This window comes from Drosophila albomicans, chromosome 3 (assembly GCF_009650485.2).
Source record: "Drosophila albomicans strain 15112-1751.03 chromosome 3, ASM965048v2, whole genome shotgun sequence".
In the NCBI taxonomy this organism is placed as follows: Eukaryota; Metazoa; Arthropoda; class Insecta; order Diptera; family Drosophilidae; genus Drosophila; species Drosophila albomicans.
Window position 1 is genome coordinate 17,550,488 of NC_047629.2, and position 14,606 is coordinate 17,565,093.

The 14,606-nt window shown below is 38.8% G+C and overlaps 2 protein-coding genes across 2 annotated transcripts; both read right to left on the reverse strand.

Annotated features, from left to right (window-relative positions):
* Positions 1 to 103: 103 nt before the first annotated feature.
* On the reverse strand, positions 104 to 4,806 carry LOC117569225 (polypeptide N-acetylgalactosaminyltransferase 1). The gene is made up of 4 exons (XM_034250300.2): positions 3,346 to 4,806; positions 1,660 to 2,059; positions 1,477 to 1,598; positions 104 to 1,416 (listed from the first exon to the last, which is right to left on the reverse strand). Exons 1-4 carry the CDS (start codon positions 4,023 to 4,025, stop codon positions 792 to 794), a joined length of 1,827 nt encoding a protein of 608 aa, XP_034106191.1. The 5' UTR covers positions 4,026 to 4,806; the 3' UTR covers positions 104 to 791.
* A 4,892-nt stretch (positions 4,807 to 9,698) lies between these two features.
* On the reverse strand, positions 9,699 to 11,904 carry LOC117566642 (uncharacterized). Its single transcript, XM_052003981.1, has one exon. The coding sequence runs from the start codon at positions 11,663 to 11,665 to the stop codon at positions 9,863 to 9,865; it is 1,803 nt and encodes a 600-aa protein (XP_051859941.1). The 5' UTR covers positions 11,666 to 11,904; the 3' UTR covers positions 9,699 to 9,862.
* Positions 11,905 to 14,606: the final 2,702 nt, after the last annotated feature.

A 14,606-nucleotide genomic window follows, 5' to 3' on the forward strand; every position in this document is an offset into this window, starting at 1 on the left:
TTCCAAGAGTTGCAACAGGTCCATTAGTTGACTCAACATTATTGACCTTACCTTACCTTACCCTCTTAGAGTGACATTTAAATGACAACAGGTTTTAATGCGATTGTTTTGTTTGGTGCTTCCAATTTTGGAAACGTTTTTATTTTCAAAAAACAAATGGCAAAAATAGTTGCAAGATGCAAAAATTTGTTAGTTAATAAATGCTTACAACGTCGTGTCGTGTCCACGCATTGCATTTATGATATTAGTTTTGATTATAATTATTCATATTTGAGACTTTTCAAGTATTTAGTTCGACTGCATTGGAATGCAAGTGGTATTCCATTTAATGATCACATAGCAACTATAATTACAATTATCAATCAAGCATTCTTTTACATAGGAATAATATGCACATGAACCGATTATAAATAAACTTGTTCTACATTCCATCATTTCTTGTTATTCATATAATTCACAATTCACAACACATAAATTATTACGATTTTTAATAGCATAGTATTTGACTTTTCATTTTGATTTGTGTTGATTTTTGATATTCGCTAACTACAACTTACAAATGCTATATATAGTATATATATATATTTTTATGTATATCATATAGAAAATATATAGATATATTTCTAGCATTGATTTTTATTGGTATTTACACGTTCGTTTTTAGTTTTTTTTTGTTGTTGCGTTAATTCGAGTCTGTGTTTAGTTTGTAAACGTTGCGCTTTACATCGCTTAGTCAGTTTCTCTCGGTTGCAATTGGCAATTGGTCCGCTGGCGTTTGCCACCTCGTCCGCTCAGTCATGTTCGATGGCCCAACGCTGCGTGTCACTGGAAAGGCTGCATGGCGCCACTTGGGCATCGTCCATGCTCTTTTGACCGCTGTAATCAAGGCACATGCCCGTGTTGCTGTGCACCAGCTGATGATTCTGGTATCTCCATTGCTCGTTGTAGTCATCGTTCTCCAGGCACGGCACCATCACCACTCGATGCGGTGGCGTTGTGCTATGTTGCACCGTGGCACAACTGAGTTCATTGCGCAGCACTTGCTTTTCGGTGAACGAGAAGAGCTGCGACTTTTGCAACACTTTGCCACAGGGATACAAGCCCAGATTGAAGGGCTTCTCGTTGTTTTGCAGTAAATCGTCGAGACACAGATTGGCATTCACCGATTTCACTTTGCCCCAGGCTATGACGTTCTTGTTGGGCACAAACTTCTCCGGATAGATGTTCTTCAGGTACCAGTCAAAGTTCTTGCAGCGAAGTTTCTTGCGCAACATTACTCTGTGCGTTACATCGCCAATGTCTGGATGGAACTTGAGATCTGGCCGATTGAGGAAGAATATGTTGATGTATTCATCCATCCACACGAGCGCCATGCGAGCCGTGTTGATGCCGTGTGTGTCACGATCGTTGGGAAATCTGTAGAACAAGTTCAAGGAGTGAAAATACTATGTGAAAGAAAATGTTTGATATATTTACTTGTAGGGATGGAAGTCGCGGAAGATGTGGCCCACTCGAGAGCAGGGAATCGTCTCGATTGTGCCCCCACATTGCCAGATTCTGAAGGACATCTCCAAGTTCTCACCGCCCCAACCATCCATCTGTTGATTTGAAATTCCGCTTGAGTAACATTTTAACATAATTTAATAAAATCGTAATTACCTGCTCATCATAGCTGCCAACCTCCCAGAAGTACCGACGATCCATGGCAAACAAACCGCCAGCCATTGTGGGACTGTAGGCTGGACAAATCTCGCGCGGATGCTTGCACTCCCGGCTCTGACGCTTCTTCTCGCGATCCGGCAGATTCACCCAATCGAAGTGACCGTTCCACTGGAAGCCACCCACTTGGAATGACTTGTAGCCATTGGTGCTGTACTGAAAGTCATTGGCATCGATGACATCGATGATCGGCACCAAGACGCTGGTGCGCGACTCCTTGATGCGCTGCAGCAGCGGCTCACACCAGCCCACATTTGCCTCGCAATGGGCATCGAGGAAGATGAGCACATCGCCGGTGGCAATGCGAGCACCAGCCAAACGGGCACGTATCAGACCCAAGCTGTGGATAGAACGTCAACAAATTCAAACTTTCATTTAGTAAAATCGAGTATTTTTGGAACTTGTGGCAGCGACAACAACAAAAACAATATTATTGGGTCAGCGAACAAACGCGCTAAGCGAATAGTGCACGGCAAAAGATCCGAAAGATACAAAATAAAAGTCAAAAGCATAATCGTAAGTTGACGAACAGGTTTTACGGTTTCATTTCATGCCCTAACGTTGAAATACATCTGGACGGGTATTTCGATTGGAAAGCCAAATGATTTTAGTTGCAGTCATTAGTATTGTAATAATCCTAATTAGAGATGCTAAATTTTCTGGTTCTATTGCATGAAAAATACTGTTACAATTTAGCGCCGCTTTAAAATCCAGTTTTAGCTGGTTTAAGCGACTAATTTTAAATTTGATTCAAATATTCTACCATTTTATGGGGCGATAGTGGCATATCTTATAAAAATTGAACCCCAAATAAAACAAAATAAGTTAAAACCACCCTATATTATTTGAAATAAACTGGCTCAAATGATTTTAAAAAATATTGTTCAATTGGAATTTTAATTTGAAATAGACGATTTATTTAAAGATGATCGAACTTTTATATTCAAAGTTAATTAAAAAATTTTACTATTTAAAATACCAAAAAAAACTACGTTTTTATAAAAAAAAGAAGTATAGAAATCAATTTCCATTCTTTGTTTTTTAAATTTGTATAATACAAATTATAATAACATTTTTAGTATTTTTCTTTTTTTTAATCTAATTAATTCAAATTAGATTTATCCGTCTCTTCTATTGAAATTTTAATTGATTAAATTCGCATATGAACTATGCATCCCATCAAAATGAATAAATAAAACCTGTAGAACTGCAGTTAGAGGGTATTTCTAAGTTGCGTTGTTGCAACGTTTTGATTGACTTTTGAATTTTTGAACGTTTTTCAGTTCTTCAACTTTTAAGCTGTGAAGAAGAAGCTCCAAGACGGTTCGTTCGTCCGCTCGTCCGTTCTCCCCGCCGTCACCCTTTATCTCTATGTCCAATTGTGAGTCTGTGCCACAAACGAGTTATTCAAATGAAGGCGAACAAAATGATAGCCAGACGGACGTGCGGTTTGTGTTAATTTTACAGCGAGCGAGCGCGCGAGTTGAATGTGCATTCGATTAGCTGAATGGAACTTTTCCTAGCCAGCAAATTTGTAAAGTGTGCCATCGCTCAACTCGAGTCGCGACTCTTGAGACTTGAGAATGCGTTGAGCATTGATTTCCCTGCTCATTTCAGTAGACTTACCGATTCTTCAGGCGCAATATGGTCACCTTGCCATTGTGGATCCGCGTTCTCACATAGTGATCCAGTTTGCCACCCAGCTCGGCATTATCGCTGCCATCATCCACCAGAATGATCTCCTTGAGCGCCTGATGGTTGCAAGTGTTCAGTGTGCTGTGGACGGTGCGCACGAGGACCGAGTAGGGTTCGTTGTAGAAGATGATGACCACACTGGCCGTGGGCAAGGTGCTGGGATCATCGTATTGCTGATGCAGGCACAGGGGATTGCGGTGATCGCCCACAGTGCGATTGTAGGACAATTGTTCGCTCAACTCTTCGTTCAACGCGATCTTCTTGTAGATCTTCTCGCCACGCGTTTTCGCCGCACCCTTCAGATGCACAGCGGCTCCTTCGTCACCCAATCCCAGGTGCTGTTTCTGCAGATCGAGTTGGATGCTGTGCTCATACGGCGATTGCGTGGCCACTCGGATTTCGTTCTCTGCATCATCGACGTATTTGTCATGAGTGGATTGCCTTTCCCTCTCGTGTGACCTGTAGACTGCGGGGCGGGCGGCTTGGTGCCTGCCAGGTGGCAAGAGGTAATCTTCCGTGGCTGGCTGCACCTTCAGGTATAGCAAGAAGCACAGCGCCACGAGTATGAATATAATGACTTTGCCATAGAAGGAACGAAACCGAGGCAGCATATTTTTAGGTGTGTGTGTGTGTGTGTGGTGGGGGGGTTTTGTTGAGGTAGCACTTGACTATAGCCGCTGCTCACTTTCAATTACAACGTTGCAGCGTGGACGTGGCCCGTTGACTGTTGCTGCTAAAGTTGTGGTTTGTCATGAAGCGGTTGGCAAAATTAAATATGTATGCATATATATAAATGTATATATGTCCGTCAATATGTATACAAATACTCCGTATTATTATATTTACATACACACAACACAGATGTTCAATGCTATGCAAACACAAATATTTCAATTTCCAGTTTATTTTTGATTATTTTCTTATAGGCAGGCAGGCGCATTCAACACTGTTTACTGCTTACTTCACTCACTGCTGCTCGCTACAGCGCAGTGTTTTGTGCTTGTGGCTTAAACTAGACTAAACGTTAATTCTAGTCGCGCTCGCAGTCAGTCGCTCTTTCTTGCCTCTGCTGCTGCTCTGCCACTCTGCACCGCCCATTGCTCACACCTCTGCCCGCATACTCATACACGAAGCAGGTATATGTGTTTGTATTTGAGTGTATGTATAAATATGTTGGCTTAACTGTTGCTTCTTCTTCTATTGTTGCTTAGACCAAACTTTTCAACTCGGATTTCGTTCCGCATCGCTGTGCAAATAGATTTATTTGTTTTTTTATCGCGTCACTTTTTACCCGCAATTTTTTTGTTAGTATTATTATTGACTTATCGCGGGGAGTTTTTAATTCACTTTAAATATGGTTTTGCAAAAATAAAAACACTAACAGACTAGAGGTGGAGAAACATCGATGGCGCTATCGATTCCCCGATGTTTTTGTAATTCTTAATCATCGAATTTGTTTTGCCAACACCGAGGCTTTCTTGTATATAACTAAATTAAATGCATTGTTATAAATTTTAATTGACCAATAATCAAAATATTAGAAACTTCCACCTTTTTCGTAAACACAAGAGCTTTATTTATAAAAGCTATTTTATTTCACACCTGTGTCGCCGTGAGACCGCAAGCAAAATATCTTGAATATACCAAATACAGAATACCTGGTTACACTTCATTTGGTATATTTGCAAAGCCACATAAACAGGCGCGCCTTTTGAAAAAGCTTGATATTTTCACGTATTAAAAAAAACAAAAGGCATTTTTTTGTAATAAAATGCTGACTAGAAGATCGAGTAATAACATTTATGTATATATCAACTACATTTAAAAATATATTATGGAAATGTTATGTTTATTTGTATTTGTGCAGCAGTCTGGCAACATTAAGGGTATGTGTTGCGCTTTAACAGTGTTGTAAACTGCTACAGGGCGGTAAAATTTAAAAATAACAAAACGAAAAATATTCTTATTTATTTATATGTGTGCTTGCTATGGCACTTTATTACAGATTTATTTATATGGAGCTTATTGTTACCATACGTGGGCCAGGTTACATTTGGGTTGATTTATATGATAATAATTGGAGAGCAGAAGTGCATTCAAGAGCTGCTTCTAAATGAGGCTGAAAACGAAAGGCAACTACTGAATGAATGTGCTCCCATCCATCCGTCCATTGTGGCATTCAACTTCAAACTGTCACACTTGACACTTTTGTTGTCATTTAATGCACAAATTGCATGCTAGCTTGTTGTTAAAATGAAAACAAAATGAAATTCCAATTAAAAATGCATTGGTTGAGTTGTTGTCTCTACTTTCGTAGGGTTTGACATGCGATGACACCTTGTTGCTGTTAATATTCATTTTGTTGCTATTGTTTTTGTTGTTTCTCGATTGTTTCAGTTGCTTATTTACTACTAATTGAAATATTATTATAATTTATGACTTTCATCCATTTTAAGAGCCGAAATAGGGTTAACTCATTTATCCTATATTTGCCCCCATTGCCTTTGTGATTAATTTCGCTAATTAGCATAGGTATTTCATTTACTATTTGCAAATTTGTTATTATTGTTGAGGTTCATCTTGTTGTTGTTGGTGTTGTTGCTGGTGCTGCTATCCCCATAATTAATACGTTACGTATACGCAAGCGTGTCGCTGCGGGAGACGCCGCAGGGTAAGCGGCATAAAAGAGTTCAAAGTGCTCCCCATCGCGGGTAATTGGTGGAGTTTGGAGCATTTGTGGCATTGTGGGAAACGAGCGACAAACCGCGAAAATGAGAAAAGAAACCAGCGCGGAGACGCCGCAAGGTGCAAGTGGCTTATTTGCAGATCTTCAGCTAACGCTCTTTAATGGCTACAAGCGACAAAAACTAGGAAGGAAATAAATTACTTTGTTAGTCACACACCGTTTGCCAAAGTTTTTCATCTCTTTTCATTTCATTATCTCTGCCTCTCGCTGTGGCAGGCATTTTGCGTCTCGCGTTTGATTTGTGGCAACCCACAAAAAAAAAGCGGCTAATGGCTTGAAATGTAAGACGCTGAGTACGGATGACATTGAATTAAATTAAGCTCTTGATTTTAATAAGGCAAATGTTAAAAAATTAACACCTTCCCATTTAGTAAATGCATTTTTAGCACATTTTTATTAATTGGTTTAAGGTCGAATTTGTAATGTTTTATGAGGTGCGGCGCAACGCAAAACTACGAAAATAACAACAAAAAATAAAAATGGAAATAAAAATTAAAAAATAAAAATCAAACACCGAAAAGTTGCTACCAATAATCATCATCTCAAGGCATCATTTAAGTAGGTAGTAGTTGCTTCTTTAATTACAACATAAAAGTCAGTCCGTGTTTGATTGGTAAATTAAAAAATAAATACGATTATATTGACTGCTCATTGTGCGAGTGTGTGTGTATGTGTGTGTATCTATTTATTATTGACTCTTCGAGCGAGGCCTCATTAATACGCACAAACAATAACACTAACAATAACTATAACAATAACAACAGCTTAGGGTATTGTTCAAGAGTTGACCATAATGATATAAGCCGCAAAACCTATTTAATCTAAATGACCCTGAGTCTCCGGGTCTGAGTCTTCTTCTCAGGTTTGCTCTGGTTTGGTTTTTTTTTGGTCTACAAAGATAAGCTGCTCGGCATGCGCAATGCTCTCGGATAATCATCCTCGACCATCTTCATCATCATCTATCAAGCAAATGGAAGACAAAAGTTAATAATAGAATTTGAAAAGCGTTTGCAATTGAAAAATTGTTACCACAGTTTACATTTATTTACTTTGCTCTTTTATTATTTCTGTCGTCGTTTCGTCACGGCTTTCTGTGTGTGTGTGTGCGACGAAAGCCATCTGCAATCTGTTGTGATGAGTTTGCCCTGCAAACTGTCAAAAGGTTGAGCAACTATAACTAAATGGATTTTCAGACTTACAAAAGGAGCTGTGAGCATTCCCATGGCCAATTGCTGAAATTGGCCAAAAGGAGACATGGGAATAAACTTTACAAAATGTATTTTACCCTTCTCTACACTTTTGTAAAATATAATTTAGTTGCAGAACTTTACATAATTTGTCAAGTAAAGGTTAAGCGGCCTCCGCTTGCAACTGGTTTTTAAAACGAACCAAAAGAACAGGTATTTTCTGCAAATTAACAATCTATTTTAGCAGTTTGAAACAGTGTTGAAATGCACACAAGTTTTTTGTTGCATTGCAAAATGAAAAGTTTATGGCCACGAGATGTTACTTGGCATATAATTGCACAAGTTTTACTTAATTTAGATAGATTTAACTGCAGATGGATTGTTAAAAAAAACTAAATAAAATGGAAAGCGGTTTTATGAGATCCTCCTCAGCAGACAGACAAACAGACAATCAATTGATTGTCATCGTGTATCTGTATCAACATCACCCACTGCGCTAATACGATGCACGAACTGATCCGATCTGAAGGTCGTCGCAAAGGTTATTCAATAAGCCAAAATGACGGACAGACAGACAGACAGACGGACAGACTGACAGATAGACAAGCATTCAGCACGCGTCAAAGAAGTGGCGCCAAAATGCCGTCACTAAAAATTATGATTAAAATAAATGATGTGGTTAAAGCATTGATGATATGGTACAGCTGAGTTTTGAATTTATTTATCTGTAATATTGCAAGTTGTTCGGCCAGTTCAGGTATTTTTTCTTTTTCGTTTTCCCCTTTTTTTGTCTCTGCTTTTGCGTTTTGCATAATCGTCACAAACACCCGCATTGTTTGGCATTTATGGGCAGATTTGATGCAACACCCAAGACAATAATCAATACAATCATCTAGTCTCGACAATCTGACAATCATGTGGCATGTCATCGAATTCGCCGATACGCTTGGTTAACACTCTCGGTCTCTCGATTCGGACTATCCGGATTGATACCCGCAAATGCGTTGGTGCTGTCATCGTGTGGTATGCGAATGCACAACATTTCCATTTGGGTTTTCTCAATCCACTCGCAAATTGATTCACCGATAACATTGAGTGCCATTTAAAACCGCATCGAAATCAATATCTTCCATTGATCATAATCAAACTCAAAAACAAAAAAAGAAAAAACCCTCGAAAAATAGACAAATTAAATAACTAAATGACAAATCTTTGTGCGGACGTTCGCAACATTTGCCGTTTTTTTATGATTTCATTTGAATGAAAATGGAAGCAGTAACCAAAATAGAAATATAGTAAGAAATAAAAACGAAGAAAAAAAAAGAAATGCGTGGTTATACATATCCGCATTTATTAGGTGGAGGCGTAGGTCCCACAATGCTAATGGAGTCAAAAGTTCAGCGCTCGGTTTAGATTATAAAACAAATAACAGCCAGCTTATGATACGTTATTCAAATACCCTAACCAAAGTTAAAAATATAAAGAACGCCTCAACTTTATTAGGCGGTCAATTTATGAGATTTATTACTCTTATTGTAGAATGTAAAAAGCCGAATTTTATAATTAAGGTATATACAAATAAGCTCTACATAAAAATAAATGTTATTATTTATTTATTTTATTTATAAAATTTTATCAATATTATCATATTTTAAATAATAGAACGAAAAAATTATAATATTATTTTTTAGAAGTAATTTAGTACAAAATAAACTATTTAAAAGATAAAAGTTATAAAATATATTAGGCGCTATATAAAATTTGAGTTAAGTAAATCTTGCTATTATTAACATTATTGTTTTTTAAATTAAAATTGAATATTCATTTTTAAGCAAAAAGGAATCTAATAATATAAGTAAAAAATAATGTAATATATAACAATAAGCTCTATATTAATTTCGGGTTCACTATATTTGCTTTTATTGATAATAATAAATTTAAAAAATTAAATGAAAATACAAATTTTTAAATTGAGGAAATAATTTATGAACTTTATTTTGAACTTAGAATAAAAATACAAAATAAAATCGCTCCGTAAATTGTGGTTAAATATATTATGCTTTTATTATAATTATTATTAATTAAATATTGGTGTACAGCATTTTTTTTTTAGAATAAACTTGGGTTAAGTATATTATGCTTCTATTAAATTGATTATTCTTGAAATATTAGAGTGGAGCAATTTTTTAAATACAAAATTGAGGAATAAATGAGAGAATATATATTAGAAATATGTTATGTTTAGTAAGTAATTAAAATCTAATTCGAATATATATTATTAAAATAGTATATATATATATTAATAATATAGTATATTAATAATAATACATAGTAGTAAAATGTTAGCTAAATCTTCTCCTAATCTGCTGTCGCTCTTCTTCATATAATTTAAGTGCTGATAAAGTGTTGGTTAAAATCTCTGTTTGTTTTTTTACCAACCGCATCACAATTCTAATATACTCTCTCTGCACAATAAAAGTGCAGAGCACAAAACAGAGTAAAATACTTAAAAAAGTTATGTCATTGGGGTCGCGGTGCCTCGCTCTCTGCCCCTGTAACACTCGACGGCAAACAAGATGGTTGCAAGCACATGCCCGATGGCATAGAAGAGCCACACCCAGGTGAGATCTCGCAGATATAGAATATCCTCATCTGTGACAGGTTCACTGAAGTCCTTCAGAGGCGTGAGACCCAACTCGACCATGTCGAAGAAGCTGTGATCCATCCAGGACTCCAACATGCCAAAGTCTTGCATGTGCATCATGTGCTCCTCGAAGCGTTCGCGATAGGGCAACGAGCGACGCATCGGAAATGACAACATGACCATGCGATGCAGGCAAATGTCATCCGAATAGTAGAAGGCTGGACGGGCAAAGAGACGCTGCTGCTCGGCATAAGTTTTCCAGCGCAATTCGGTGACGGGATAAATGAAGCTGGCATTGAAAGTGTCGCGCATATGGACAAACTCATTCCAATCGTCGAGAATGTAACCACTTTTGGTATCATCAAGGGTCAGATTGCGACTCTTCAGCAGATTCGTTGCCTCGCGTCGGTCCATGGCCACTTTATAGCGGGAGTAAGGCACCTCTTGGAGGCTGCGTATGGACGCTTCTGGCGGAGGATGTGTGAACAGGGACTGCAGATAAGCCTGATACATGGTGGTGGTCATGATGCTGGAGAAGCACATCAGGCAGCAGATGGCCTTCACATGACGTGTGGCATGCTCTGGCCAAGGAAACGATTGACCCAACAAGCCACGCAGACTGCGATCGTTGAGGAGCACGCTGGCAAAGCTAAAGTCACGCCACGTCAATCGTTGACTATAAATGAGCAGCAGTGAGAAGATGAAGAAGAGCAGCACCAGAATGCCCAACACCAGTGGCTCAACCACAACGGTATAGATCGATTTGTAGGGCAACGCCGCAGGGACTGGCACCATGACACAATACGAGGTGATGATGTAGGGATAACTGATGTATTCCCAATTGTCGGCGGTCATAGTGCTGCCCAATGTGGCAGCCACATCGAGGAGATTCTGTTGCGTCAACTTCTCAATGTCGCCGTAGTAGGTGATCTTGCCAAGCTCGTAATCGTCGCGCAGCTGCAGCGTGGCATTCACACGCTCCACGAATGTGTTGACCACATTTGCCACGTAGCCAATCATGCGTATTTTGCCACTTTTCGCGTCGCGATAAAGCATCGAACGTGGCGCCAACTGATCTGCCTCACTGCGCAAAATTGCGCCTTGCATATCCCGAAATTGTTCCACGTAAATTGGAAGTGAATCCAAAATCTGCAACTGTGCGTAGCTCGGCTTCTGGAAGCTGCGGCAACTGTAAAAGCTGCCCGAGGTGGCAAACTCTGCATCCAACAGTGCCACATTGTACAGCTCCCTCTCGAAGTAATCCTCGCAGAGTCTTTGTGGCTGCAGCCGCGTTTCCACATAGATCAAACGTCTTGCCGTTTGCAGCTTCCACGAGGTGCGTGAATTTTGCTCCTGTTCGGCGTTGACGCCACAGCAGAGCAGCAACAGTTCGGTGCTGAATTCCCAGTCTCTGTGGCTGCTGCCACGCGAGAGCAGCACTGTGGGCAGTTGCAACAGTGGCAACACTGCATGAAACACACACGGTGCACGTCCGTAGAGCAGTATTGTATCATAATGCCGCTCTGAGCGTATTCTCAGCAACAGTTGCAGCAGTTGTTGCTGCTGTTGCCGCTGCAACAGCAACTCCTGCTGCTGCGGCAACTCGCTGAACTCCAGGGCGAGGGCGAGGCTGAAGCCGAAGACAACGACGAGCACGCTTGTGGAAAAGTGCATGTTGCTTCTTCCCCGTGGCCATCACGCTACTGTGTTTAGTTCTGGCAAAGTGGCAGGCTTTTGGCTGTTGGTTGCCGCCCTGTGGCATGCAACTTGCATGTTTTGCATCGCCATGCACACATGTTAACATGCCTAACTGGACAATTACGCACAAGGCGAGTGATTTTCAACGTGTCCTAGCTATTAACTATCACTCAGGTGGTCCACTGTACTTGCCACAGTGGAATGAAAACATGTATTTAGCGTAGTTCAATCACAATATGAATTTGTAGTGGCAAAATTAAATTTGATTTCTTTAATTGTATGAACTTAAAAGTATGACAAAGTTATAATGATTCCTTAAGTGTAAACTCTGCCACACAATAAATAAGCTACATGTATAAATTACTATACTAATAAATAAAGAAAAGATTATAAGGGAATGTGCACACAAAATAAATATTTCTTTAAATAAATTCCTTAACACTAAAATGATATTCTGGAAATTAATCTATTTAAGTAGAACAATCAAAATTAGTTATTCTTCTTTTCTTTGTTAATAATAAAATTTATTTATCTTTTAAATGTATTAAAATAAAGAGTCGGTTTGTTATCGTCATTTAATAAAAAATACAAATTTGAAATATGTACAATGTTTTAATATAATTATATTTATTTTTAGAATTCAAAATTAAATAATTTTGATTGTGATTATATTTAATTTTTAAAAAATGATAATAATGCATACTAAATTTAAAAACATGAGAGAAATACAGAAGTGAATAAGCAGCTACTTATTTTAAATAAAAGCAAAACAATGCGGTAATATACCTCAAAAATACTACAAATATTCCTGAAGATCATATTTGGTATATCGATATAGCAACACATTCGATGTCAAAATATACCAGATTAAAAAATTACACAAAATTTGAGCAAACTTCAGTGTAAGAAGCTATCCTATAAATTATTATATTTTAATTAATATTGTGCATTGTTTTAATTTCATATAATGTGGGTGACAGAAGTGAACGATTCGTTTTTAATTTGATTTTTAATTTGACAAGAAATATTGAAAGAATATTGTGCCACAAATTGGATTATATTGCTAAGCTAATTATTTTTTTAAGCTAATAGTGTCAAGCATGTATTCACTTTTACTCCCCACTGTATATTGTTTATCTCTTGCCTGAGTTCTCATAGCGTTAACTGTCTAAAAGAATTACAACTGCATTAAGCTAAAGACATAGTATCAACTAACAACTAATTGGGGTGCAAGGGTAAGCAGCTTCATCAAGGTCTTGAGCGTGTTGATTTGCCTGTTAACTGGTTTTCGCAAACACTCTCTCGCTAACCAAGCAGACTTAATGAGCACTTCAGATCTGTGCAGATTGGTGTAATCAAGTGTGCGACTGAGCGTGAGTGTGTGAGTGTGTGTGTGGGGGCATCATTAAGGTAATTGTTGCACACATGCAGCAAGTGCGATTTATATAGTTAGAATGTTGTCGCCATTTGGCTTGACTATGAAGAGATATGTTAATAGGCGCATGAGTTTGTTGTTCCATTTGGGGATTTGCTTGTTGGCTTTGGCTTTGGCTTTCGGCTTACGGCTTTCGGCTTTTCTCTCTTGGCTCACATGGCATTTGTGCTTTAACAACTTCCGGTGCGGTGTGTGTAGCGTGTCTGTTGCAAAGTCATTTTGAAGCAGCCAACAACAAACAATTCGAATTCGAATTCAACTTGAAGTTGCGAGTTGAAGATGGAGCCGAAGTCAAAGAGTTGTAGTTGGAGTTGGAGTTGTTGCTTGGAGATCGAGCGAAATTTTCCGGCAATTAAAGCGAGTGCAGTGCGATCGACGTGTAGAAATCAAACACATTTCATGCTGTGCTCTTAATTGCACTGCAAGTGGTTTTCAATTATTCAAATGAGTCTCTTCCAGCCATGCCGAGCGGAGGCCACTCGAAAGCTCTTCCCAATTTTTCGCCTACTCGCATGTGAGTTGCTCTTGATTATAGCCACATTCGTGTCGTTGTTGTCGATGTTGTCGTTGTTTGTCGTTGTTGCTCCTGCTCCGGTTGCTGCTAAAAAAAAACTGGTCTAGACCTGCGTTAATAGCCACAAACGAGCCAAATGGCAACGGGCAACTGGCAACTGGCAACTGGTAACTGAATTTCTTCTGCTTCATCATTGGTTTTTGGCTTTGGGTGATGCTATCGTCGCGTCGCTTTATCTCTTTGCCTTTTGCCATTTTGAGTCGTTGTTGTTGTCGTTGTCGTTGGTTATTGTTATTGTTGTTACTCTTGTTGCTGTTGCTGTTGTTGTTGTTGGGAATGACGTTTCAGCGAAAGTTGTTACGTTACATCGACACAGCAACAACAACAACAAAGTCGATGTCGAAGACGACGACGACACTGAATGCCTATGCAAAACCGGTCGGTCATTGATTTTTGGCGGCTGCAAATTGCCTGACCATGGTCACTGCAAGCAAGCCAGTCAGTCACCCATCCAGACAGCTCATCTGCCCCAGCTCTGCGCCATGCATCGCTAAGCTTGACAATTGTCGCGACTCGACGCGATGCGCACGCTGCGTATGCTTGATATTTATGAAGGTACGCAATGAGCTTTGTGTGTCACCCCGCAGTAATGCTAATTGCAACAAATTGTTGTACAACCACCTCAACTGCAAACTTGTTACTTGATATTTAAAGTGAAAATTCACCACAAAAAGAAATCTTTCAATCAATGAAAATCCATCAAAGCGATAAATAAAATTGCAGAACTATTTAGATTGTCAAATCTGACGTGAATCAGTTTGAGTTGTGGTTATTTGTTGATGATATTGCTCTGTTGAAACTACATCGATTGAGTATTTTGGAGTCGCAGCAGCCTTCAAAGAAACAACGGAAATAGCTCAGCTTTGTTTCAGACAAATAAATAATTTTATTGTATTTCCTGCATTGTG

Coding starts and splice junctions, on each gene's coding strand:
- LOC117569225 (XM_034250300.2), bottom strand. CDS start 4,025: ATGCTGCCTCGGTTTCGTTCCTTCTATGGCAAAGTCATTATATTCATA. Junction 2,060..3,345: donor ATATTGCGCCTGAAGAATCG/GTAAGTCTACTG, acceptor TTCTATCCACAG/CTTGGGTCTGATACGTGCCC. Junction 1,417..1,476: donor CGCGACTTCCATCCCTACAA/GTAAATATATCA, acceptor CTTGTTCTACAG/ATTTCCCAACGATCGTGACA.
- LOC117566642 (XM_052003981.1), bottom strand. CDS start 11,665: ATGCACTTTTCCACAAGCGTGCTCGTCGTTGTCTTCGGCTTCAGCCTC.